The 27,182-nt window shown below is 47.7% G+C and overlaps 1 protein-coding gene across 1 annotated transcript in view; it reads right to left on the bottom strand.

The window, feature by feature from the left end:
- Positions 1-14,224: 14,224 nt before the first annotated feature.
- LOC119463770 (histone-lysine N-methyltransferase PRDM9-like) overlaps positions 14,225-27,182 on the bottom strand; it is a 42,260-nt gene continuing 29,302 nt past the window's right edge. Inside the window, exons 5-6 of the mRNA XM_049656012.1 lie at positions 19,534-19,699; positions 14,225-14,723 (exon numbers count right to left, since the gene is read on the bottom strand). Of these exons, the coding sequence (XP_049511969.1) occupies positions 14,231-14,723; positions 19,534-19,699 (659 nt within the window). The 3' untranslated portion in view covers positions 14,225-14,230. The remainder of the gene's footprint in view (positions 14,724-19,533; positions 19,700-27,182) is intronic.

The raw sequence follows: 27,182 nt of genomic DNA on the forward strand, positions 1-27,182 counted from the left end.
GAGAACACGCTGGGTTGGGGGTGACTAGCCTGCTGTTAGGGGATCGGTGGTATTCCTAAATAAACGCATCACTGTTTTGATGATCCAAATATAATCTCACTATCAGGGAGGGAGCAGTCTACCTGACTGGAGCAGTATTTTTTTATTTGGGGTGTTGCTACGCTGCGCTCCGCAACACCCCAACGACCGCCGCTTCGCGTCGGCGCCCGGCACCACGGCTTCCGCCGTGGCGCCGGGGTTCAAACGACCGCGCTGGCAAACACAGAGGAAAACAAAAGGAAAAGCGTGATATTAAGATTTAAAAAAAGAACTAAAACCGAGCTAAGGCAGGATTCGAACCCGCCTATACATACTCCCGAAGCGAGCGCCGTAACCACTCGGCCATACAGCCACACTTGCAAAGACGGCAAGCAAGCGAACCATATGATTGCGTTCGAGCGCCCTCGGCGAAAGCAACCACCTAAAAACGCGGTACGCGCGAGCGGCGCAGCGTGGCGCCAACGGTCGAGCGCTGTACGGGGGCGCAAATAGTAATACGCGTCCCGGACTGTCAGAAAGGCTGCATACGCAACGCTCATTGGCTGAAAGCACCGTCTCGGGCAGTCCGGGACTGTCAGGAACGAATAATCGAAGAGGCCCACTGTGAAGTAGCACGAATTCCCCTGCAATCTACAGCGTCGGAAAGCGTGGCTGAAGAATATTTCTCGCCAAGGGCCGTCAGGGAAATGAAGCAAGTGGGAGTCAAGCGACATGTCGCTGGTGTGTTCATTACATTTTATAGACACGAAGAATAGGCTTTTGCTTCCGACTGCGGTCCCGACTGCGGTCCCGACTGTGTTTCCTGGTTATCCGCAGTACATGCAAAAAAAAAAAAAAAAAAGAACGCGCAGCCCAGGAAACGCCGGCGAATGAATCCAGCTGATGACGCAATAGGGCACGTGATTTTGAAAGCTCAATGGAAAGCTCAAAGCTCAATAGTTAATTGTTGGGCTAGTTGGTTCTGCATAACTGAACAAGTAACTCAGCGCAATATAAAAGACAGAAACAAGAAAGGGAGAAACAAGGACAAGCGCTTGTCCTTGTTTCTCCCTTTCTTGTTTCTGTCTTTTATATTGCGCTGAGTTACTTGTTCAGTCAAAGCTCAATGTTCGTCGAATCATTTAACACGTCTGTCGCCTGCCCATAGAGTTATAAATTTTCCACGCGCTCACGTACGTTCATGTCTGGTTTCAAATTCGTCACTTAAAAACGTACATCCAGGCACGTAACCAAAGCTTTTTTTTTTTGGGGGGGGGGGGGGGAGGGAAGGAGATGGGTTAACAAGGTGAGTTTCATGACAAGCACGTAGGTGAGTGGAGTTGTTGGGAGAGACATGCCCATTAGAAACACGGGCAAGATCTAAGATGAGCAGCGCGTAAAAAAAGAAAGAATGGAGACAGAAGGAAGAAACGTACACAGGACAAACGCTTGTCATTTATGCGTATCTTAATTTGTCACCGTTTCTTAACGCGCTACTCATCCAGCATGCCATTTACGCAGATGACATTACAATCTGGGCAACCAAAGGATCAGACGGAACCATTCAGGATGCTCTCCATGCAGGGAGCTGCATCTGTTGTACACAAGGAAGATAAAAAAATGCATTTTTTAAAATCCTTCTCGGTTGTACAAGACTATGCTGCCACCGGGAGCCTTACGTGCTCAGTCGAAAAGTCAGATTTGTTAGCGGTACACAAGTGGCGCCGCAGAACCGACGATTCTTCTGATATTTCACTGTTCCTTGATGGCCGTCGTATCCCTCAGGTACCTCGACTCCGCATTTTAGGCCTCCACATTCAGGCTGATGGCAAGGCCTCACACACTACGCACCTTCTGACTCAGCAGATAACACAAATTACACACATGATCCACCGCATCACCAATCGCAGGAGATGCCTTCGCGAGAAGGATGTCCTCCGCATAGCACAAGCTGTCATAGTTAGTCGGCTCACCTATCACCTTCCCTATCATAATCTCGCGCTTACTCAAACCGAAAAGATGGACGTCCTTCTACGGACGGCGGTGAAGGCGGCTCTCGGCTTACCTCCACACGCTTCTACACGACGCCTTCTTCAGCTTGGTGTCCACAACACCATAACCGAACTGCTCGAGGCCCAGCACAACAGTCAGCTCCAGCGTCTTAGGCAAACCCGTCAGGGTTACGCCATCCTCTCTCGTCTTGGCTACCCCATTCCTGAAAAACCCACACAGGTACCGCCACATAAACTCACTCCTAATATTCGCGCTCTCATTAATGTGGCTCCGATTCCACGCAACATGAATCGCCACGGCCATGCCGGCCGTCGACGTGCCCGAGTTCAGGCCATGACACGCGTCTTTGGCGATGGCACTACAGACTTACAAGTTCTTTAGACTGATGCAGCACGCTACCCAGAGAAGCCCGCCATGTGTCTAGCGGTGATCGACAACACAGACGCGCTCGTCGCGTCTGCCACACTTCGCACTACGGACGGTGGTGCGGCAGAGGAGGGAGCTATTGCTCTGGCCATTGTCCACGCCTCGACATTACCCCCACAGGACGCCTCTGTCACCATAGTGACAGACTCACAGGCTGCTTGCCGTGTCTTCGCGCAGGGACTTGTGGCTGCGCATACTCACAATATCCTGTCTTCTGTCTCGCCGTCCACGTTACGTATGGTGCGCATCGTCTGGGCTCCTGGACACGCCTCTCTCCATAGAAATGAACGCGTTCATGCGGTTGCCCGAGGTCTGACCGGCCGGGCTCCATCGGAAGAGCTGTCCAATTCAGACGGCGCACTGACAGAACCACTAAGCTACAACGCAATGCTGGAGTACTACCGACAGAGCCGTTATACGTATCATCCTCCTCATCCTTCACTTAACAGAGCAGATGCCGTCGCTTGGCGGCAACTGCAGACTAATTCATTCCCTTGCCTCTATATGCTTCATCTCTTTCATCCCACTATATTATACCCTTCCTACTGCCCTTACTGTGGATCCAAACCAATAGTCTATCATACCACGTGGGAATGCTCTAGTCAACGGGGCGTTCCTCCTATCCCCAACCCCACCCCATCCTCTTGGGAGTCTGCACTGCTCAGCTTAGGCCGACAGGAACAGCAACAGCTGGTCCAGCGGGCTCGCAGGTTGTGCAAGGCAATGGAGCCCTGGACTGAGGGCCCCACCCAACGAGGAAGAATTACCTTGCCTTTGTGAATAAAAGTTTATTCTCTCTCTTGATATTGATTTCAAGTCAGACATCTTTACTAACCTGCCCAACTTGCCGAACTTGTCAGATTGCGGAAAACAGAGAGATAGAGGAAAAGTTAAATTTCAGGAGAAAATGCGTCACGGCTGTTTGGCCACCCTCCTCAGTGCCTGCATCACTCACTGCTTCGTCTTGAAGAAACACGTAAATCTACTCCCGATTATTCGTAATAGAGCGCTTCTTTTCATTTCAGGTGAGTCGAGCGGGCAACCTTCATGGAGAACATTGAGGCCCACTCCATACCAAAGATTGGCACTCCTAGGGCAGACTTTTCACATATGTGGGGTAATCGGCACTTCTAATAACGACTTCAGTATTCAACATGTAATGTGCAATTATAAGAAGCGTTGTTTACAGCCTCATTAGAGTCACTGTCGCGCGTACCAACGCGGCTATGGAAGCGCTTCTACGTGAACGGCTGTACCAGAGCAGTGGCGCCAGAGCGGGCGCGAGGAGAACTAGGCCCGAGACGCCGTTTCGGCGCCAGGCAACGGGCCGCACCTTTTTTTTTTTTTTTTAATGTAGCGGCCGTGTTAGTTGCTATATAGTGGATACGGCGTTGCGCTGTTAAACTGGAGGTCGCGGAATTCGGAGTGAACGAAATGGAAATCACTCGTGTGTTTCTATTTAGGTGCACGTTAAAGAACCCCAGGTGGTGAAAACTAAACTGGGTGCCTCATAATCATATCGTGGTTTTGCCACGTAAAATTAAAGAATTTGTTTAAATTAAAAAAAAGAAGAAAGCAGGTGGCTGCGTTCTTCGGCTTTTTTTCTAGGGGTGTAAACAAAATAAATTATTCTCGAGTCTGATTTCTGAGAAAACCATGTTACGCTTATCCTATATTTCATACATAAACGTAATGCCGTTCCCAAATGTATGTCCGCTCAACAGCTTGTGTATTATAAACGGCAGCTTTCAGTTATCCGGTGCATTGTTACAACGGCAATAATGAAGCAATTAAAGGAATGGAATATCTCAGATACACGTAGAGGTATGTGTACATCTGCTGCGTCCGTTGAAGTATAAGTGTCGTACCACCGGAGAGCACCCAGTTTTAATGGGTTGCAAACATGGTGAGACTGTCAAAAAAAGTTTTCGTTGCCTGAATCAAGTTAGCAGCTCTACAGGATATGCCCCAAAACGGGGCGTTATATTGAATGACCGCTAGGAACTTGTTAGGCAGGACTCATTAACAACGTTGGTTAATTCTCTCGGGAATTGCGCCTCTGCGCAACAGCCACCGACTCCCCGGCAGCACAATCAATCGGAATAACAGTCCTCACTTGCATCAGTCACTGACTTTTGAGACTTCAATAGTGCTGTTATGCGTTACATTCAAACGGAAACGACTATTCGGTGTCGTTAAGTATATCAGTAACACTTGCATATATATATATATATATATATATATATATATATATATATATATATATATTGTTACGGAGCGATCCACACATGGATCAACGCGATGCTTGGCGGCGCGACAAAGACGACGATGAAGATGCTAGCTCTTGGGCCGGATCGGACATCTCTTGCCCTAGCCTCCTCTGTATATATTTTGTAAATATATCCTTCGCCTCCATCTCGCTTCCGTCACACTTTGGTGGTGGTGCGGGGTACGTCTCGCCTCGCGACGGAACTTCGCAGCGGCCGTCGTTTCGGACATCTGTCTGCAATGGCGGAAGACACAGCGTCTACATCAGCACCCGCCACTTCAACGGTCGTGCTTGTGCAACCCCGGGATCCTGGCACGTTCTCCGGTTCCGGTGACGCGGACGTTGAAGACTGGCTGGCGGAGTACGAATGCGTGAGTAAGAACAACCGATGGGACCCTACCATGATGTTGGCAAATATAATCTTCTACCTGAAAGGCACTGCGAAGGTATGGTTCGATAATCACGAAGCTGAGATTGGGAGCTGGGACACCTGCAAAGAAAAACTCTGAGAATTGTTTGGGAAGCCCATTGGCCGGAAGATCGCCGCGACAAAGACGCTCGCGTCACGTGCGCAGACGGCCACTGAGTCTTACGTCGCGTACATAGAAGACGTATTAGCGCTATGCCGAAAGGCCGACGCCGAGATGCCGGAGGACGACAAGGTTGGGCATATCTTGAAAGGGATCGCCGACGACGCCTTCAACCTTTTAATGTGTAGAAACTGTTCTACAGTCGACGCTATTATAAAGGAGTGCCGGCGCTTTGAGCAGGCTAAAAGCCGGCGCATTGGCCACTCATTTGCCCGGCTTCCCAACACGGCGTCAACGTCCTCTTGCGAAGACCGCACAGCTGCACAACCGTCAGTTCCACCAGATCAGCTGACGCGTATTGTACGCCGCGAACTTGAGGCCATGACCCCTGCTCCAGTTCACGCCGGTGACTCGAGCTCGATTACGGCTCCATTCGTTCAAGCCATTGTCCGGCAGGAGCTCGCCGACATGGGCATTCACTCGGTGTGCACCGTTGCCAGCCCAACACAAACTTCGTGGCATCCGCCCTCTTCCTATCAAGAGCAGCGATACGCTACTCGATATCGCGACCCTGCTGCGTGGCGAACCCCTGACAATCGACCGATATGTTTTACTTGTCACCGTATCGGCCACGTAGCCCGTTATTGCGCCACCCGCTGGTCCTCAGCGCCTCTCACGCTGTCTACCCCTTACCGCCGTCCCGAGGGCACCCGCTTTCCGCCTTCAACCCAGTCCTATTTACCCAACGCCGATGTTTCCCCCAGGATAAGTAGCCGCTCCCCGTCGCCGCGTGGTCACCAGTCACGCTCGCCTCCAAGCCGTCGCCCGTCGTCTCGCTCACCACAGACTCGCCGCCCGTCGTCCCCCTTCAACCCTGCTCGTGCCTATCAGGAAAACTAAACAATGCAGCGCCAGGAGGCGACGCTGCATTGACGACTGCCACCACAAATCCTCTTCTGACGCTGCCGACAAGACGAAGCTCGTTAGATGTTGATGTTGATGGCGTAACTGTTTCTGCACTCATCGATACTGGAGCCCACATCTCTGTAATGAGTGCAGATTTTCGTCGACGGCTTCATAAAGTGCTCATGCCTGCCGCCTCCCGCATCCTCCGCGTCGCTGATGGAGGGACTCCTGCCGTTCTTGGGATGTGCACCGCCCGCGTCTGCATTGCTGGCCATCCCACTTCTGTCGAATTGGCCGTCATCGAGAAGTGCCCCCATGACCTTATCCTCGGCTTAGATTTTTTGTCCACCCATTCTGCCCTCATTGATTGTGCGACCGGTGCTCTTCAGCTTGAGCTGCCCCATCCTCCCGACAGTCCAGCCGACATAACGCCACGCTTATGCTCTCGCCACCACGTTCGTTTGCCGCCTCAAGCTGCTACATACGTTACTTTGACGTCTTCACGCGATATTCCCGATGGCGACTATGTCTTGTCTCCGATTATCGACGTCCTGTTAGCCCGCGATGTCGCCCTGGCTCACACCATTGTTTCCGTTGCTGACAATACGGTGGTCGTGCCGCTTCTCAACGTCAGCCTAGCTGTTGACTCAGGTTATCCCGCAAGGCATGTCGCTGGCCACCATTTCCGCGCTTGACCCCTACGAGATTGCCACTTTGGATGCCGATGTTTCACCGCCTTCTTGCTCGGCTAACTTCGCGCCTTCGTCTCTCGACGACATTAACAAGATGATTGCTCCCGATCTGACCCAGGCGCAAGCCAAAGATCTCTACCGGGTCCTGCATGGCGTCCTATCGTGACATCTTTGATTTTGACGGCCATCCTCTAGGCCAAACATCAGTCGTGGCTCATCGCATCAACACTGGTGACGCCACTCCTATACGCCGACATCCATATCGCGTATCGCATCACGAACGTCAAGTCATCCAGAACGAGGTCGACAAAATGATTACAAAAGACGTCATAGAACCTTCATCTATCCCGTGGGCCTCCCCTGTCGTTCTCGTGAAAAAGAAGGATGGCAGCTGGCGTTTCTGCGTTGATTATCGAAATTTGAACAAAGTCACTCATAAAGACGTCTACCCTTTGCCTCGTATCGATGACGCCCTTCACTGCCTTCATGGAGCCCAATATTTTTCTTCCATCGACCTTCGGTCTGGCTATTGGCAGATTTCAGTCGACCCTATGGACCGCGAAAAAACTGCCTTTATTACGCCCGATGGCCTATACCAATTCAAGGTCATGCCGTTCGGACTGTGTAATGCCCCAGCAACTTTCGAACGTATGATGGACTCTCTGCTGCGGGGATATAAGTGGTCCATCTGTCTATGCTATTTAGACGAAGTGATTGCCTACTCGCCTACGTTTGAGAGCCACCTCACCCGTTTATCGGCTGTTCTTGCCGTCTTCCGAAGAGCCACCCTTCAGCTGAAGTCCGCCAAGTGCCGTTTCGGGCGGCGCGAGATAACAATGCTCGGTCACCTTGTCAGTGCTGCCGGTGTTCAACCAGACCCCGACAAGGTGCGAGCAGTGCAACAATTTCCCGTGCCGCGTTCAGCCAAAGACTTCCGCAGTTTTGTAGGATTATGTTCCTACCTTCGTCGCTTTGTCCGGAACTTCGCGGACATCGCCCGCGCTCTTACGGAACTCTTGAAGAAGGACGTTCCTTTCGTGTGGGGACCCGAACAAGCAGCTTCGTTTTCTGCCCTCGCCCGCCTACTCACTACACCACCAATACTGGCCCATTTCGACCCCTCATCGCCTACGGAACTTCGCACTGATGCCACTGGTCATGGAATTGGGGCTTTTCTTGGCCAAACACAGCACGGCAAGGAACGTGTCATCGCCTACGCCAGTCGCCTTCTGTCCTCGTCCGAACGAAACTTTTCCATCACAGAATGCGAGTACCTGGCTTTAGTGTGGGCTGTCACCAAATTCAGACCTTACTTGTTTGGCCGAACTTTTTCTGTAATTACAGACCATCATGCTCTATGCTGGCTTTCGTCGCTCAAGGATCCGTCTGGACGTCTCGGCCGCTGGGCATTACGGCTTCAAGAATACTCGTTTGCTGTGCACTACAAGTCTGGACAATTGCACCAGGACGCTGATTGCTTATCACGTCACCCTGTTGATGCTCCCGACCTCACTGACCCTGACCCCGACGCCTGCGTACTGTCCATCCTTGCTTTGGATGATATCCCCACCGAACAGCGACGAGACGCGTCCTTACGGCTCATCGTCGACCGTCTTACCTCTCCATCACCAGACCATTCTGTTCGCCTGTTTGAGCTACACGACAACGTTCTGTATCGTCGTAATCTCAGCTCAGATGGCCCAGAGCTTCTGCTTGTCCTACCTCGCCATCTTCGCTCCACTGTTATTCACCAGCTTCACGACGTACCAACTAGGTCACCTAGGTGTCTCGCGTACTTACGCCCGCATCCGACGCCGGTTTTTCTGGCCTGGCATGTACCGTTTTGTGCTCCGCTACGTCGCTGCTTGTGAACGCTGCCAACGCCGCAAGTGCCCTTCAGCGCTGCCTGCAGGTCAGCTACAACCTATTGATATCCCTGCAGAGCCATTCTTCCGCGTCGGCCTTGACCTTCTAGGCCCTTTCCCTACGTCCATCTCGGGAAACAAATGGGTTGCAGTCGCGACAGACTACGCCACGCGCTTCGCAATCACCAGGGCTTTACCGACAAGCTGTTCTACAGACGTCGCTGACTTTCTCCTACACGACGTAATTCTACATCATGGCGCCCCTCGGCAGCTCCTCACTGATCGCGGGAGGTACTTCCTATCAAGAGTGGTAGATGACATCCTTCGTGCTTGCTCCACTGAACATAAGCTCACCACCGCTTATCATCCGCAGAAGAATGGATTGACCGAGCGCCTGAAACGAACGCTAACCGAGATGCTGGCCATGTATGTTTCCCCAGATCATCGTGACTGGGACAGCACGTTACCCTTTGTTACCTTTGCGTACAATTCCTCGAGGCATGACACCGCCGGATATTCACCGTTTTATCTGCTGTTTGGCCGACATCCTGCATTACCCTTCGAGACTCTCCTTCCTTCGGCTCCTCATTCGCCTACTGAATACGCCAGTGACGTCGCAGCTCGAGCCTGTGCAGCTCGTCAACTTGCCCACGATCGACTTTCTGCTTCGCAAGCAGCCCAGAAGTCCTGTTACGATAGCCGACACAGAAGCGTGCACTTCACGCCTGGCTCTCTGGTCCTCCTATGGTCGCCATGCCGCCGCATCGGCCTATCAGAGAAGCTCCTCTCACGTTACACCGGGCCCTACAAGGTCCTTCGTCAACTCGGTGACGTAAATTACGAAATTGCAACTCCTGGATCCTGCTTCTTCGACCTCATCGCTGCGAACTGAAGTTGTTCATGTTTCCCAGCTGAAGCCATACTGCTCTTCTAGCTCCTCGCCTTCATAACAAGCGCCAGGACGGCGCTTCAGCCGCCGGAGAGTGATGTTACGGAGCGATCCACACATGGATCAACGCGATGCTTGGTGGCGCGACAAAGACGACGATGAAGATGCTAGCTCTTGGGCCGGATCGGACATATCTCTTGCCCTAGCCTCCTCTGTATATATTTTGTAAATATATCCTTCGCCTCCATCTCGCTTCCGTCACAATATATATATATATATATATATATATATATATATATATATATATATATAAGGTGTTTTCGCCTGCTATGAATATTATTTCTGTGAATGAGAGTTTTATGTGCAGTATTCACTAATAAGTGTGTTTGTTACTGCAACCACGTGCGCTTATCCCGGTAGGGAGTTCTCGATCACTTTTTCAATTAGTGCATTTAGAATATTTCCTATTTTTCTCTTACGTATATATCGTGAATATTTGTATCTACGTACCCTTTGATTAATTTCCTAGACATGCGTTGGTCATTCTTCGCGACACGCAGGTAATAAACCTGGTTTAGTTCACTCCAATATTGCTGCATACTATAATTGTCCCTGATCAATATACCACCAACAAGAAGGGCGCGTAAAATGTCACAATATCAATAAATTTTCTTACGTAGCTTCATGTTGCATATATATGAGGCTTATTACCAGTTAATTTTACAAGACAGTGTTAAAAACAGCAGTTCACCTGGCTAAAGCTACATTTGGTACCAGCCGAGAAGAATCATGGGCGCACCAAAGTAACTAAAACATTAAAAATTTGGCCATTATGGACGCCTTTCTTGCTGTTTTAGTTTTTATTGCAGTTGGCACGAGTTAAGTCGTAGGCTTGGTTTGAGCGGTTGACAGTTGACAGTTGACAAGAACTTTATTGAAAGGTCCCGAGGAAAAAAGATTGGGGGAGCCGAAGGCACCCCAATCAAGTTGGTGGCTCCGCCCATGACGGAACCGGGACGTGGGAATTAAATTTCATGCGTAAGTGTCAAAGGACCCATTGAGCGAAATGCAGCTCCGCTAACGTGAAACTTGGGGAGGTGCGAAGCATGCAGTGAGGCACCGCTAATGGGCTCATACTGCCTTAAGGAATGGCTCATAACCCCGTAAACGGGGCCTCCCCATTACGACGACAGAAGTGGAATTCTACGCTGGAATCACGAGCGGCAACGCAGACAGCCGTATAAGATGACGACGACGACGACGACGAACGCGGGAGCAGTGGCACGAGCGCATGCCGAGCGCGAGCACGAGCCGCTTGCTTACCGTGCCTACGACAGGAGACCCCGACAGTCCGAGCGCATAAGGTGCTTCGCACCTAAAAAAAAAATGTACTGCACAGACGTTCTGCGAGAAAAACTGGGCGTCCGCCAGCGTCCGCGTATCGAACGCGCGCTCGCTATAGCAGACGACGCGCTTGACAACGACAGCAAAATTAAAGGCGTCGTGTTGTATAATCCATGCCTCAAATATATGTTTGGCAAAATGGTGTAAAAAAATTTTTCAGTTGAAATAAATCTCTATTTTAAGAGAGTACAATGCGCAATCGGCCTCGAAGCCCGCAGCGAAAGTACGTTGAATATGCCGCGGTGCGCGTCTCCGCCTCAATCCAGTTCGCTCGCAGCGCCCTCGCACTCTTTTTTCACATTCGGCGCCTCAACGGGAGAGCGCCGTTCGGCCCACTCGACCATTGTCTAGTGCACTCTAGGCTCGACCTAAGCGCACCTTGACGCCTGAAGAAGAGGCTGCTCGACGAGAGAAGCTCCTTCAAGTCACGGGCGGAAATGAATCGCGTCTTCGTACCGACCCAGCGTATACCTCGCCAACAAAGCCGCCGATAAGCGACGTCGCCGATCCGGAATACCGAGAACGCGAGAATCAAGCCAAGCTTCAACGCCCAGTCTTGCAATGATAGCTATAGCCTTGCCTTACGCCCTGATAGCCCAACCTTGCCTAGAAAAAGCCAAGATAAGCCACGTTAAGCCTACATCAACTAGTTGCTAATTAAGGGACGTCGGCCAGCTCCGCTGTTTCTTCAGACTTGGCACCGCTAGTGTCAAGCTGGCCGAATTTTCTTTTCTCACTATATTATAGTGAGAAATTCAGTGGTTTCCATGACCAGACCTCACGGCGAGCTACAATCTCTGCTGGTATGGGTTCCAAGAGCTCGCCGTTTTTGCACCTCCTCAACCATGCAATGCATATGTATGGTATCTGCGGGGTCTCTGCCAACGAGGGGACGAGCGCCGGCAGCTGCAGGTGGTGAAAGCCACGTCGCCGTCGGTAATGACCTCGCCGACGCGTTAGATGCCTCGCATGCCATGTGTCCCAGGAGTCTTTGACCCGGAACTCTGAACCCTAGCTGCCTTGACTACGCCGAGTCACAATCGACGTGGATGTAGAGCCTAGATGTTAGTGGCACATACCCACTCATGGTGGGATTGACCAAGAACCTGGTAGTTCAATATAACGGTACGAAAAATAATTATAATTTAACAAAATGCGTGAATTGACCTAGATAAACGTACTCCCTCACAGACTGGCAGGCCATGTAATGCGTAGCATGGATAACCGGTGGACCATTAGAGTTACAGAATGGATACCAAGAGAAGGGAAGCTCAGTCGAGGACGGCAGAAAACTAGGTGGGGTGATGAAGTTAGGAAATTTGCAGGCGCAAGTTGGAATCAGCTAGCGCAAGACAGGGGTAAACGGAGATCGAATGGAGAGGCCTTCGTCCTGCAATGGACCTAAATATTGGCTGATGATGACTAACTTATCGACGTGTCACCACCGCCTGCCCTTCGGCTCTCTGCCCTTCTCCTCTTCTTTCGTCATCTAACGCCAGCGTGCTTTCTTGTCATTGGTCGATAAGTGCTGTTTCGATTGTGTTTTGTTATTGCGCCCTCGCGCGCGTTCAGGCCGAGGAAAACCGCTCGTCTTCGTCGTCATCTTCTAACACATCGGGTGTCGGCCGCACTTCACCACAAGCGCATTTTACACATTACAATACACTCCCTCAGCCTTCAACTCCCCCCTAAATTAAAAAAAAAAAAAACGAGGGTGGGGGACAGCACCTGACATGGACAACTAAGACTTGCTAAAATCAGCAGTATTTCCTTTTTTTTTAATGAATGACGGAGCATTTATGTGGGATGCTAGACAGATGCTCGGACGCGATGAGTGTGGGTGTGTGAGCAGTATAAAGAAAACTTACACAAGACGAGACAGACCTTGTTTCAACATTTCCACCCACAAAAAAAAGAAAAAGAAATAGGGCTGCATAAACGTTACTATATAACCATCACAAAGCAGCGTTGGGCGTACTTAACATACCCCCCCCCCCCTTTCCTCCTCCCCGTGTTTAGGGCATATAAAAACAGATTTACAAGATGCAAAAAAAAAAAAACGTAAATATATTACTTAATAGCAGTGCGCTCACCTGCTTGCAGAATTTTCTCCCAATCCGTCATTCGTTTGGCAAACGCACATACATTGCAGTCACCCGAATTCAATTGAATACAAACTTTTAGTTTTCCCAAGCACTGCGGCACTGCAATTTCGTCTAAGGCACGGATTTTAGAGCTCATTCTAAGATGAATCGTGAGAAGAAAGGTCGAGTTGTACGCTACGAGGTTGGACATTTTCGCGGCTGGACGGCGTCGGAATGTGGAAGCTCAACGTAAGAATAGGCGCAGACCTTCCAACGGCGTCACGCTCATTTGTGAAACAGCGCCGCTGAATATCTGCCTTTATTGCCATCGGTAAGGTTAAGATGTCCCATTGTGTGTATACCTTAACCGTATGCATACAAGCACAGAGTTCGCTCTCTGTCGTTATTCAAACGTAATTCGCGATTTCTTTGCGCAGTCAGATTTCCAGTTATTCGCGAACTCGTGCTTAACATACCTATATGCCACTTCGTGTGTCAGTCCATCCACTCTCTACACGATATTACGTCGCATTCACGCCGGATTGCGTAAACATCCGCGTAGATATATTCTTCATATCGACTTGCTCCATGGAAGAAAACCACGGCGAGGCACCGGTTGGAATTCCCATTCCATTTCAATAGTACAGAACAGGACTGGCACTGCGAACGAGAATTCTTGGTGGCTGTGGAGCTTAGCAGGCCAGCCAACTTGCAGAGCTGCGGATTCGGAAGAGAGAAGTTGTCCTCTACGCAAGAGTACAGCTCGGAGCTTCGAGGAAACCCTTCACGGGATTTCTCGGAAGGGAAGGCTAAAGAAAAAAAAAAGAAAAAAAAAAAACCCTCACCAGTGGTGGTCCACTGGTGCGATTTCTTTCACACACTGCAAGGCTTTGACTTATTTATTTTATTACGAAATTTCTAAAGTGCTTCCATGTAGCTTCGCACTTTACAAAAATGAAAGAAGGGGAGCTGGGAACAGTTTTTCTCTGAGCTTGAGAAAAATCCTTCTCTTTAAGGATGTTCGCAATAGTTATATTTACATAAAACTGCCGAAAGTCCCCCCCCCCCCAAGTTATATTACTTCACTTTCGTACCGCGCGTTACTTGTTTCGCGCAATGTCTTCTGCCGTCCTACTACTGGTCGTCGTCGTATTCGTCGTTGTGTCGGACGCGCACGTGGCTTCTCAGTTTTGTTATGTTCGGAAGCCCCTTGCCGCAGTGCGGGCAGTGAAGCGGGTACTGGCGGCGGTGGACGACCTGTTCGTGCTTCCTGGCAGCGCTGCGCCGAGTGAATCTCTCCCCGCACTCCGAGCAGGCGTGCGGCTTCTCCCCCGTGTGGGTCAGCAGGTGTGTTGTGAGATGATACCTCCGCGTGAACCATTTACCGCACTCGGGGCACGCGTGCCGTCGAGCGCGGTCGCCCGAGTGCTGCGCCCTCCGGTGATGCGCCATGCTTGACGCCTGTGTGAATCGCTGGCCGCAGTCTGGGCACTCGTACGGCTTCTCCTTCGTGTGCACAAGCAGGTGGCTGTTGAGGTGTTCTTGCCGGTTGAATCCTCTGTCGCAGACGTGGCACACAAACGGCCGCTCGCCTGTGTGTGTCCTCTCGTGGCTGGCGACATGGTTCCTGCGAAGGTGGGGATGAAAAACGAAAGTGAACAGAGCTGCATTTTGATGCTGGCAGTAGACTTATCCTGCCACATTTGCACCACATCCGATGGGGCGCTTTAAGGTGACATAATTTAAACAAATTTCAACCGGTGCTCAGGGTTAAAAATAATAAAAACGAGAAAATTATGAAATGATATTTTGGAGGTGCTATACAGACGACGAATTTCTACCGAGCCTTTTCTTTCGTATGCATTAAGCTGTCTCTATTCGCGAAGGTAGAAAATAGTAATACGCAGGAATGCTATTTCAAGTGCACTCGGAATACATCGTATACCGTTTAGGAAAATGCAAACTTTTACGTGCGCATAAATAAGCGTTTAAAATTATTCTAATGCCAAAAGTGCGCATTATTTGGAGTAAATTTACAGAGTCAACAATATATCTGCGGTACTGTGTGTCACCGTAAATCATGTACATGACGTCTACATTGCTCAAGCTGTGTGCTTGCTTCTGTAAATTTTCATAGCACTGATGTTATCTGGAGAGCTTACGAAAAAGAATCAGAACCACCTAAATTGCGAGGATCTTGCTGTTTCTTTTTTTTGTGTGTGTGATGAGCGCCGTTTAGCTATATAAATAAATGAAAATAGCAATAAGAAGTTTTTAAGAGTTAGCGTGCGTAGAGTGTATGGGCTACGCTTCGATTTGTCTATTCAGGTGCGAACTTGGAAATATCTCCTCTGTACGATCGCCTAGTCGGCTCCCACGAAACTTCCTGCATCTAAATGAACAGATAACGTTGTGTCTGATAACGTGCAACAGAAATTTCATGCCTGTTTTGTGTATGAAAGCTACAAAATGTTAAGGCATACCGTGCGAACTTGTAAACTGCCATGTTTAAAATTTGTTACTTTTGTTTAGGGCGAACAAAACATGTTTTCTGGGTTTTATTAGAAGTTAAAGTATCACGACGGCTAAACTAATAGGCAAAGGAACCAGTTTTCATACTAAAGATATGACACTGCAGTGCTAAATTGCACAGAAAAGATTGAAATTGTCGATTTATGGAACTCTCCGAAAGCTTGTGCACGCTCGAATATCGCAGGTAGTTTTCTGAAGCACTATAATGTTCATGTTCAAGCCATAATGTCACCATTGTTCCATATCTGTGCGCATAGTTTCCAACATCGCTCCCTTGTAGACAGCAACGACTGTTGAACGTTGCCCGCACTTCCGGACTATTTCCACCCGTAAGCGTCTTTCTATGCTTTTATATGCCAGAATACTTGAGGAAGTATGCCTACAACACAAGCATGTATGACATTTGTGCATTCGAAACATACGATAGTGAAAACAAAGGAATACTTATTTCTCATCAGCCAGCGAATAACACCCAACAAAAAACACAGCAACATACCCCCCCCCTCTTTTTTTAGTGTACGTAAAGATACGTAAAGATTATTATTATTATTATTATTATTATTATTATTATTATTATTATTATTATTATTATTATTATTATTATTATTATTATTATTATTATTATTATTGGCCAATATGGCCAATGGGTTGCCTGTTCAAGCCGTTCCGTGGTGTGCTACACGATGACATGATTCATGCTACTGAAATAACAACCCCCAAGGAATAAAGTGGCGTGTAATTTGGACATTTTTAACCAAAACGATCATGGACTTCGCACCAAAGCACGTGAATTTTTTTGCAATGTAATATCATCTTCTTTTCCTATTTTTGTTATTTCTGAAACTTGGCTATGTGGTGACATTTCGTCTTCAGACTTCTTTCCACCGCTCTACAACGTCTTCCGCAGAGACCGGAAGTTCAGTGGATCTGAACAAAAAGGTGGTGGCGTGCTGATTTCAGTTAACAATTCACTGAAATGTGTACGGCGCATCGATATAGAAAGTGTACGGGAGTCGATCTGGCTAGAAGTCAGCCTAGCCCGATGTGAAAAATTGTTGATTGGATCGTTCTATGTACAGCCGAATATTTCCCCTGTTTTGTATGATGAGGTCATCTCTTCCATTGAAAGTGTAATATCCTCCCATAGTAAGCACAAAGTAATTCTTCTTGGTGATTTTAATACACCAGGTATTGATTGGAACACACTTAGATATTCTCATTACAATCATTACACAGAGAAGAAATGCAGCCTGTTGTTGGACTTTCTGTCTTTCTGTTCCCTTCAACAGCATAACTTAATCGCCTATTCCTGTGGCAACGTCTTAGATCTTTGCATCTCGAATGCTCAGGTTTTAGATGTCTCTCGTTGCGAAATTTTCCTTGTGCGTACCGATAAGTTTCATCTGCCACTAAATATAACTGCCTCTGTGTCAGCACTGAGGCAGAGCTCCTCCAGTGGTGTAAATGAATCCCCACGCTTTGCTTTCAAGCGTGGTGATTATCTTGGTTTATATAATTCCTTGTCCACCACCGACTGGTCACTGGTTACGAAAAAATCAATGTTAATGACCAAGTAGATCAGTTTACAGAGCTTGCTTTAAGCAGTGTGCGCAAATACATTCCTCAGTACAGGCCTAGACGCTCTAGATATCCCCACTGGTTTTCGTCTGAACTCATAATTGCCCTAAAGCATAAAGATCACGCACACCGAAAATCCAGAATTCCGTTGCCTAATGAGTACAGAGAAGAATTCAGCTTTTTTCGGGCTCTCTGTAAACGTCTCTATAAGCGGGATCAAGATTCATATATGGCATTCTTGGAAAATAGCGCCTCCGACTGGCCGGCGGAATTTTGGAAGTATATCCGTAAGCGATCCAATGAACATGGAGAGGGTTTCGTTTACTTGACTCTAGAGGGGCAGAAGTCCAAGCAGTCGCGGACTGTTTTGCAGCCCATTTCTCTTCCTTATGTAAAGGTGCAGGTTTCAACGCTGGTGTCAGTCAGCAGCACACGACGGTTCCTACATCTAGTGCGGTGTTGTTTGATGAAAAGCTTGTCCACGAATGCCTTAAGCGCTTGAAGCCTTCCCTATCCTGCGGCCCTGATGGCATCCCCTCCGCAATTGCAAAAGCTTACGGCAGTATATTTGCTCCAGTATTGACATCTATATTTAATAACTCTTTGACTACTTCCACTTTCCCTCACATGTGGAAAACTGCTCGTGTTTTTCCTGTATTTAAGTCTGGATGTAAATCAGATGTCTCGAATTATCGCCCAATTTCTCTTCTCTGTGCTACGCCCAAGATTTTCGAGCTCGCTCTTCACAACATATTGTCTTTTACTGTGAAGAACTCGCTCATTCCGAATCAGCATGGATTTCTCACCGGCCACTCCACTATCACAAATCTCCCAAGTTTCATGACACAGATCTCCACGCCGGTACTTCAAAGGGGGCAAGTTGACACCATTTACTGTGATCTCAGCAAGGCTTTTGATGTAGTCAGCCACTCGCTGCTTCTGATCAAGCTTACGCACTTTCATGTTGACTCGTCAGTTGTGAATCTCTTGCGCATTTATCTTCTTGATAGATCGTGTTATATTAACGTCAATGGCCAAACGTCTTCTTCTTACTTGGCAACTAGCGGCATCCCTCAAGGGTCAGTATTAGGACCACTCCTTTTTAAAATTTTATTAATGACGTTTTTTCTGCTATTCGGAACTCTTCTTTCCTTCTATATGCCGATGACATCAAGATTTTAAAGAAAATTCACACTGTTGATGACTGTCGCGCCCTGCAGTCTGACCTCTTTTCCTTTTCTAAATGGTGCAAGGATAATAACCTTACCTTGAATGCTGCTAAGACCAAAGTCATGACTTTCACACGCAAAACAGCAAGTATTTCTTTTTCTTATTCTGTGGATTCTGTGCCGTTGTGTAAGGTCTGTGAGATCAATGATCTCGGTGTACTTTTTGATGCAACCTTACACTTTTCGGCTCACACTAAACGTGTTGCAATGCGGGTATGCGCTCTCTTAGTTCTGTATGCAGACTATCGAGGGGAATTCAAGTCTCCTACACCGTTCCGAAATTATACACAACCATCTGTCTTCCTCAACTCGAGTCTCGAATATGCGTCGGTCGTCTGGAATGGCTCTTCTAGATCCAGCAGTGACATTATAGATCGTGTCCAGAAATAGTTTCTAAGCATATATAATCAGCGCTTTGCAAACCTGGACATTGCACCCTGTACTAGCACTGTCGGATTGTTGTCATTGCCCTCACTTAGCGCTGACCTCCTGTTTCTCTTTAAACTCCTTCACGGTAACCTCACGTGTCCCGAACTTCTCAACTGTATCATGTTCCGTATCTCACGCAAGATCACCAGAGAACATAGACCTTTCCATGTTCCTGCCTGTCATCACGAACACTCAACTGTCCACAGAATACAGAATCTTTATAACGCTTACTTTCGTGAACTTGATATCTTTCATAACTCCTTGTCATCGTTCTTTTCCGAGTTTTGCCTTGTGTTATAATTTCATGTATTGTTCAAGTGCCCTTCTCCTCATTTTTTTTTTGTATTTACTTTGCGCTTTGTTGTCGGTAGTCTCTTCTTTTCACAATTTTTATTTTTATTCATTTATTTTTTAATGATTTTTCCCTGAGTGTTTTGTTTTTGGTTTGGTAATGTATGGGTGTGCGCCAGCACTCAGACCTTAGGGTTGTTCCTGGCACGTTAAATAAGCATGATTGATTGATTGATTATTATTATTATTATTATTATTATTATTATTATTATTATTATTATTATTATTATTATTATTATTATTATTATTATTATTATTATTATTATTATTATTATTATTATTATTAGTCTATCAAGTGCCTGCCACATCTTCGCTCACCTGTTGTTGCTGGAGTAGGGGCAGTGGGCGCATTGGTGCTTTCCTTGGGGCCTTTGCATGTGCTTGCGTCGCCGGTGGTTGTCCAGCAACTCCTTCACGGTGAACTGATCGCCGCATTCCTCACAGGAGAAGACCTCAGATGCAGCAGCGACGTCCACCTCGGCCGCTTAGACAGACAAACGAAGAAACAAACATTGTGAATCACGATAACCGAGGTACATTTTATTTATGTATATCTTTTTTTTATTCATTTCTTTTTTAGGAAAGTTCTCTTAAGAAGGTAAAAAATGCGAGGACACATAAGCACTTCTTATGAGTTGTCCATGCGAATGCATTCATGTCCAATTGAACGCCGCTGAGCGGTCCTTCGAGTTATGGACTCCTCGCAGGCAAGCGAGCGCGTTGAGACGCTTGGCCAAAGTCTCCTAGGCAGCACAAGGCCAGTGCACTTCGATCCGTGACGGCATGCTACCCCGCCCGAATGCCATGGAGTCTCATGGGGACAATCCCGAGTAAGCCGCAGCGATTTCGACGTCATCGCTTTCGTCACGCCGGTCTTGGCAATGGAAATTTCGGTCCAAGTAGCATGATGTCATAAAAGCAGAGTGCAAAGGCGTGCTATCCAGGATGCACTGGCTTAGCTCAGTGGGTTATAAGACACTCGGCTTCAGAGCGTGCACGCTTGGCGCGAGGTCGTATATAGGCTCGAAATTCACTACCGCCAACGTTTTTTCATTCGAATTATTCTATTGTTATGCGCTACTTTCTTTATAGCGATTACCGAGGCGTAGTTAGAACGCAGACGAGAGCTAATTGCGCCAACATCGGAACGCACGCGCGGACAACATAGTTTTCCGTTGCATTATCCCGGCCTAGGTCTTAGGAAATACTTCGTTGGATACTATGTTAGCTTCTCTGAAACTTTACCAATTAAGCTTGTGCCCTAAAATGCATATTTTAAATCTTGCCTTCTTAACTTAGCGAAGTAGCTAAATATAGCGCTTCAAAAAACCTCAGAAAACTCCTTGAAAAAAAAAATCGCAATGGAACACTAAGACCACAATGTCGTTGATTTCATTGCCTAAAAAGAACAAGTTTCCGTAAAGGCTCAGGTTCAAGTTAAATAAAACAGCCGGTATAGAAACGAACGACGACGCACCTTGGTCCTTGTGCCCCTGCCTTGCCGATGAGACCCAGCTGCCTTGGCGAAATCGTCACCGTACCACACGAACAGCTCCTCTGCGGCGTTCACCACTTTGCACGTTCTGTAGTATACGGCTCCCTGGCGCACGAACGCCGCCAGGTTCTGCTGACTTTGCTCTGGAGCACAGTTAACGTAGCGCATCCAGTTGGAACGGTCCAGGGGGCGACCGTCCACCAGGAACACTCGGCCGTTCTGACGGATCTGGAACGGGCCACAACGCACGAGTGGTCTAACTCTTGCTCTGATCAACTGTCAGCTGACGGCGCTGCACAAGACACAGCACAGAAGGGACGAGACACGTCACTGCATGTCCAGTCCTTCCTTCCGTCTTGTTGAGTTATACATAGAGTCAACAGTTTATCATTACACTCGTTGCACTAGTATCTATCGGGTGCATGCCTGTGATTTGCGCGATACGCTGACACGCGGGATCACACATAACACGCACCTGCCAAGTGTAGCCGTTTGCTGCGCTGCTGTCCACCTTGACGCCCTCGTACGGCCCAAAGCACAGCCTCTTCGGCAGCCGCTTCAAGGTGAACACGCCGTACTGAGCGCCTTTGATGGTTGAACGGCGCACAGACAACCCATCGGGCACGGTCTTATTTGCGCGCTGGGGGTCACCCAGAGGAACCTGGAATAGATTTACATAGCAAATATTTTCTAGGTCGTGCCTATACTATATACAAATAGTCTATCGTCTGGGCACAGCTGCTTTCTGGCAGCGTTTAGTCGCTTCTGCTTCGCAGTGCCGATTGAGCCGGCAGATCCCGGCCATAGCCTTGACAAACGTCGTTCAGGTAGCGTTTCCAACTACTTCTTTCACGACATATTTGGCGACGAGATATAGCGGTGCAGCTCCACAACTACGGACTGGCAGCGTGTAAAACATTAAACGTCGCACAATCGAGGCGCAATAGTTACCCACCAAGCACGCGGAATGATTAGTAATGACCTGCAGTGACGAGAACAAAAATGTAGTTCTTCTAGAAACCTGACCTTCACAGGTGACCGTACGAAACGTACATTAGCGAAACAAACGGTAGCTTTTGTGATACCCTTGTACTTCGTCAGTGAAACAGGAATACACCAAATGTTTGTGTGCATGACTTCGCCAGTGAACTCACCTCAAGCTGCTTCGACAAAAGTACAGTGCCAGCAGGTACAAAAATAATAAATAAAGGCTTACTAAGTGTCAGTGCTAAGATGACAAGTTGGACGGGCAGCCGGCCACAAAATATTACCGACCATGAAATCTGAGAAAAAGCTGAATATCTCCGCCGCATCACAACGCAGCCTGGTATTTGCATTCAGGCCTCCCTAGAATATGCTAACACTGCGTATACCGTTGTACTGGCTACTCGTACAGGCTGCTCGGTAATTGAAGGTTTTCTTAGATCCCGTGGTCCGTAAACGTTTGTGGCCGGGTGTACAAGGCGGTTCCTATGATTCGATGACTGAAATGGTCGATTACATTATAATCTCAGTTTCATACGCATTATTCACTCATTTCATGTCTTATTCTTATTGTATTTGATGTGGAATTACTACTAGCTTGTCTTTGCGACGGCACGAGGTTGACCCTTTTTTGTCTTTATATATATATATATATATATATATATATATATATATATATATATATATATATATATATTGCTCATGAGGCCAGGTGCGCCGATCTCGGAGATAGGGCAATGTATGGTGCAGTGTGGTAATTTTCGAACGTAATGACGCTGATTGCACCCGTACTGTTAATTTTACCTACTTAAACTAATTCCTCGCTTCATGTGGGTACCGGTGAAGCCGCCTTCCTGACACCATTGCCTCGCGCGAGCCCATACTCATTCCAAGCAAACTTGCCCCATTTTACAAAAGTATTCTGTAAGGTGGCTTTTCCTGCATCTCATCTTCGGTGGTGCACCCTTTACAGAGGTAAAATACTTCTTCTTTCTGGGGTTTTACGTGCCAAAACCAGTTCTGATTATCAGCATCTCTACAACGCAAGCATATTGAGGTAAAATAGAATGTGGTTATTTACGAATCTATTGGCGCTATAATCACGCTCGTACTGCTAACATTACCTACTCTACGACTGATTCTCCGTTATAGAAGTTTGTAGTCATGTTAGTCCTATATTTGATGCATATTGCAACTCGCTACCATGCTATGTAGATACAGAAGGGTCCGTTTATTTTTTTCTCTTTTTCTTCTGGAAGGGTTACAAGATAACCAGATCCCAGATGCGTCTACCACATCTGAAATCAACTAAGGCGACCTTGTCCTCGAAATTATGCACACTACGCCGGCAGGCGTTTACCACAGTCGCTGCAAACAACCGCGACGTTGCCTCTCATGGAGGTATAGTTATAAGGCCTATTCGGTGCAGTGAAAGCAAAAAGAAATTCAAGGAGCACTTGGTTATCCCTACGTGGATCAATGGGATAGCATTGCGGCCACGTCTGCAGAAGCGCGGCGGACGTCCAGTGGCGCCACTGGCGGAGTCACGTGACTCGAGCTGCCACGTCAGCAAAGAGCGCCGCGACGTCACGTGACCCACGTTGTTCCTTAAAGGTTGCGCACGATGCAAGTCGTGGGTTCTACTCCCACCAAAGTTCGAGGATGCGACTCCCTCCCCCCCCCCCCCAAAAAAAAGGTCGTGGGTTCTAAGTTCAGTTAATTAACTCTACCTTAATTACCCTTCGCCTTATTAAACTAAAGTCCATGGGTTGGACTCCCACCAGTGTTGAGGGTTCGTAGCCTTTTTGATTATCGTATGCGTGGTCACGCCAACGCCGGAGTTTCCGGGCTCATGAGCCACATAATGCTTTCGCATTAAATTTGTATCCCGTGAGTTTTACGGGGGTGCACATGATGTCCAGGCCACATGTTCCTAAACATGTCATGATCATGCATGGAAACGGAATGGTCTTGTCGCAGGTATGCCATCATGTGCACCCCGATCCTTGCATTAAGGAAGAAGAACGATTGGAATGTTCAGCCATCTTGGTCTGCAGGTATTTGACGCACAATATCATGTGCACCCCGTGTCTAAAAGGAAATTTCCTGGTGAATCTACAATGCGTGCCCGGGACCTTAAGTGGATGATATGATGTGTACAAAACAATCAGTACGAATGAGTAAACCGCACTCCTAGTAGCATCGCGTCACAGTAAAGTAAAACGCTGGACATACAAGTGATTGGTGTCGGTGGTTGTATATAATGGTCCACCGTTGATATACTGAATTGTATTCTGGGGTTTTACGTGCCAAAACAGCGATCTGATTATGAGGCATGCCGTAGTGGGGGAGTCCGGACTAATTTTGACCACCTGGGGATCTTTAACGGGCCCCCAATGCACGGGACACAGGCGTTTTGCATTTCGCCCCCATCGAAATGCGGCCTGCGCGGCCGGGATTTGATCCCGCGACCTGGTGCTTAGCTACGAAACAACATAGCCGCTTTGCCACCACGAAGGGTAACCGTTGATAAACTGCTTCGCAGTATGTGCAATGTCTGCATCGTACGTCACTTGCACCAACTTCCATAACCCGTTCAGAACAGGGACATTGCCGGGAAGGCCTTGATGACAAGCTACACATACATGGCATGCAGCAGAATGGAGCGAGGAACAATGATGCGTTAGATTGTCAAGTTTGAGTGAAGCACGAAAATATATGGAGTATCCTCTCTCAAAAAAATTATATGTCAGTTCCTTTACTGCATGCCGTGGCTTCGTGGTTGAAAGCCCTCCTGTTCCAGACGGGAGTTCAACCAAAGCTGCTATGTCACCGGGGGGTAATTCACTGGTATAAACGTGTACAGCTCGTATACCCAGTACGTACGGCACTCGCCTATAAACGAGAGTTGACAAAGCGCCGTCTGTCGGGGATGAAACACACAAATAAGGACGTACAGCCAACAAATAGACCAAAGAACACGTACCAAAAGTTTTATTTGGTCGACGTACGTCTTTCTCTGGCACTGGCCTTGAAATTCCCGGTGAAATTCATTAGCGACAGCGGTTCACGTGTCGAGCAAGAAGGCACCGCGAGTATGAACACACAGACACCCAACTCTCGTGATAAGTAACAAGATTATACTAACATCAGGGCGCTTCACTTACCGGAGTGTCCCTCACTTGCGTTAGGGGTCCATGGACGGGACAGTCTCCCGGGTAGTCCATCTTGCAGTCATCACAAACTGGGAGCAGAAGAGTTCAGAACCAAGTTGGGCTGCGGCTACGGCTAAGAACTCGTGACATTTGTGCTGGCTATAAATTATTCTATTTTGGCAAAAATTCCTCCCCAATTTATAAACATTCATTATGGTCAAGTAGGGGGCGTCGAATAAATCATATGGTATGCGTCTCGTGTGTGTCAGCGTAAGCCGCACCATCGAAAAACGTTGCTTGCCTACTTGTCTGCTATGACACCTTACAAAAAAGAGTGAGTATTAGAAGGTGGCCTATGTTCACTCATATTTCGACCGTAGTCCATCACTGTTATTGTTTAAGAAGGAATTGGCTTAAATTAGCAGATCGCTTATTGGTTGAAAACTCCAGAATCCCACAATCAGAAAAAGAAAACACGTTCTTGCAGAAATCATGAAGGCCGAACACTGAATTTTATAAAGTTTTGCTCCCAACCAGGGTGCCTATGATGTCATGATGACGTCATGGTGCATTTTCATAATGTGGCTGCTCTCTTCTCAGGAAAATTCCAAGAAATTGCCGGACTCACTCACTCCTTGCTTACATTTGCTCTCAGTGCAATAACTTTTTTTTCTTTCAATATTGATAGACAGCTACTGCCGAGCATACGCTGTAAAAATCTGTTACATCTCGATGAGATGGTACGTGACATGCAAGGCACCGTCGCACCCTGTTCCACTTTTTTTTTTTCAATCTCTACTCAGATTTTGACCACGAGGAAAGTGCACTTACACCCTTATTCATTCAAACTTGGCTAACTTATAAATTTTAACGTTCGCCTCAAGTTCACAATTGCAGTTGGCGGTGCAACGAGAATTTCTAAGCCTGTATAGAGCAAATAAAGTGAGTAAATAAGGTAAGCTGCAGAAAACTGCCAAGTTCAGAAATGACACGTGTGTCCCTAATTCTTCCACTGGGCTATGTGCAAATAACGCACTCGCGGGCGGGAAAGAGCGTGACACAATGTGTGCGTGTTGTGTGTTGCGTGTGTGTCACTATGTGTGCGTGTGTTTTCAAAAAAATTCGGCAGGAACCATCCCACGATGAGGGCAGTCGATGGTAATGCGTTTATCATTGAATCAATATAGGCACACGACGTATTGCCACCGTCGAAACGAGTTATGCATGAAGGGTGTACCGCAGCGGGACGCCACTTTCGCGCTTCCCTGAAAACAATCGGCGCCATCTAGTAGCGTGGCCGTGAAGCCTGCTCGTGGCCTCCGAAATGCATGGCGCGCCGGTGCGTGTGAACGCTGAGAAACGCGTCATGCGGTTTCCGGGCTCTATGTAATTTTCTTTTTCTTTTTTTTTTACTTTGTTAACATGAGCCCTAACTTGAATCGTTAGTGTAAGGCAGTATTGATTTCAATATGTCCATGTTGTGCTGTTTTTTTTTTTTCCGTTGGTGTGTCTACACTTATTGCAAATATTGTCTATCCTACATATTAGACATTTTATTATATAGATGGACACTCCCAGGCGCATTCCTGCCTTCGGTGACGCCGACGCCGTGAAGTTTCGTATAAAGTCTAAGGCGATTAACCCCTGTCGTCACCGGCGCCATAATGCTTGTATGAGTGAAAGCGTGCGTGGGTGAGCCGGAGATTGCGGTTTCAATCTCGCGCTGCAAGGGAGCAAAGCGGGGTGCACTCTCCGTAAAGAAAACGGCGACAGAACGACGCGTTTTTTGAATATGTAGATAAAAAGAAAAAAAACTTCTAAAAATTGATTGTTTTACGTGTATTATAAATAAAAACAAACTAATCTATTTTTTCTGAACAAAACGTCATTATTTACTATGAGGTGTTGCAAGGTCATGCCGTCAAGACGAAACCTAGCCAATCCAAACAACATGGCGGCGTGCGACGAAGCTGCGTCTACGATAATTTTGTTCATTACTGTGCTGTTTCGCTTCTCGCTAAACACAATTATTTTGTGTTTAGCTGTTCAACAACTAAACGAACTTCTTTGTCCTTTTTTTATGCATTGCTTCTGTACCATTCAAACCGCTGGCGGCGAGTACGCACTCGACAGCAAAGTGCGTTTCGTGAACGCACTCCGACCGAGTGCACTCTTCTTCGAGTGACACCCGCTTGCGCGCCGTTTAGATTTGGCAAAGTGCACTTAAACCGAGTGACACTCTCCGTAAGTGCACTTAACTTTCCCGCTTGACAGGGGTATAAGTCGTCACCGGGCGCCATATTGCTAATGAGTGAAGCGCGTGGGGTGAGCCG

The sequence above is a fragment of the Dermacentor silvarum genome, chromosome 9 (genome assembly GCF_013339745.2).
Source record: "Dermacentor silvarum isolate Dsil-2018 chromosome 9, BIME_Dsil_1.4, whole genome shotgun sequence".
NCBI classification, from domain to species: Eukaryota; Metazoa; Arthropoda; class Arachnida; order Ixodida; family Ixodidae; genus Dermacentor; species Dermacentor silvarum.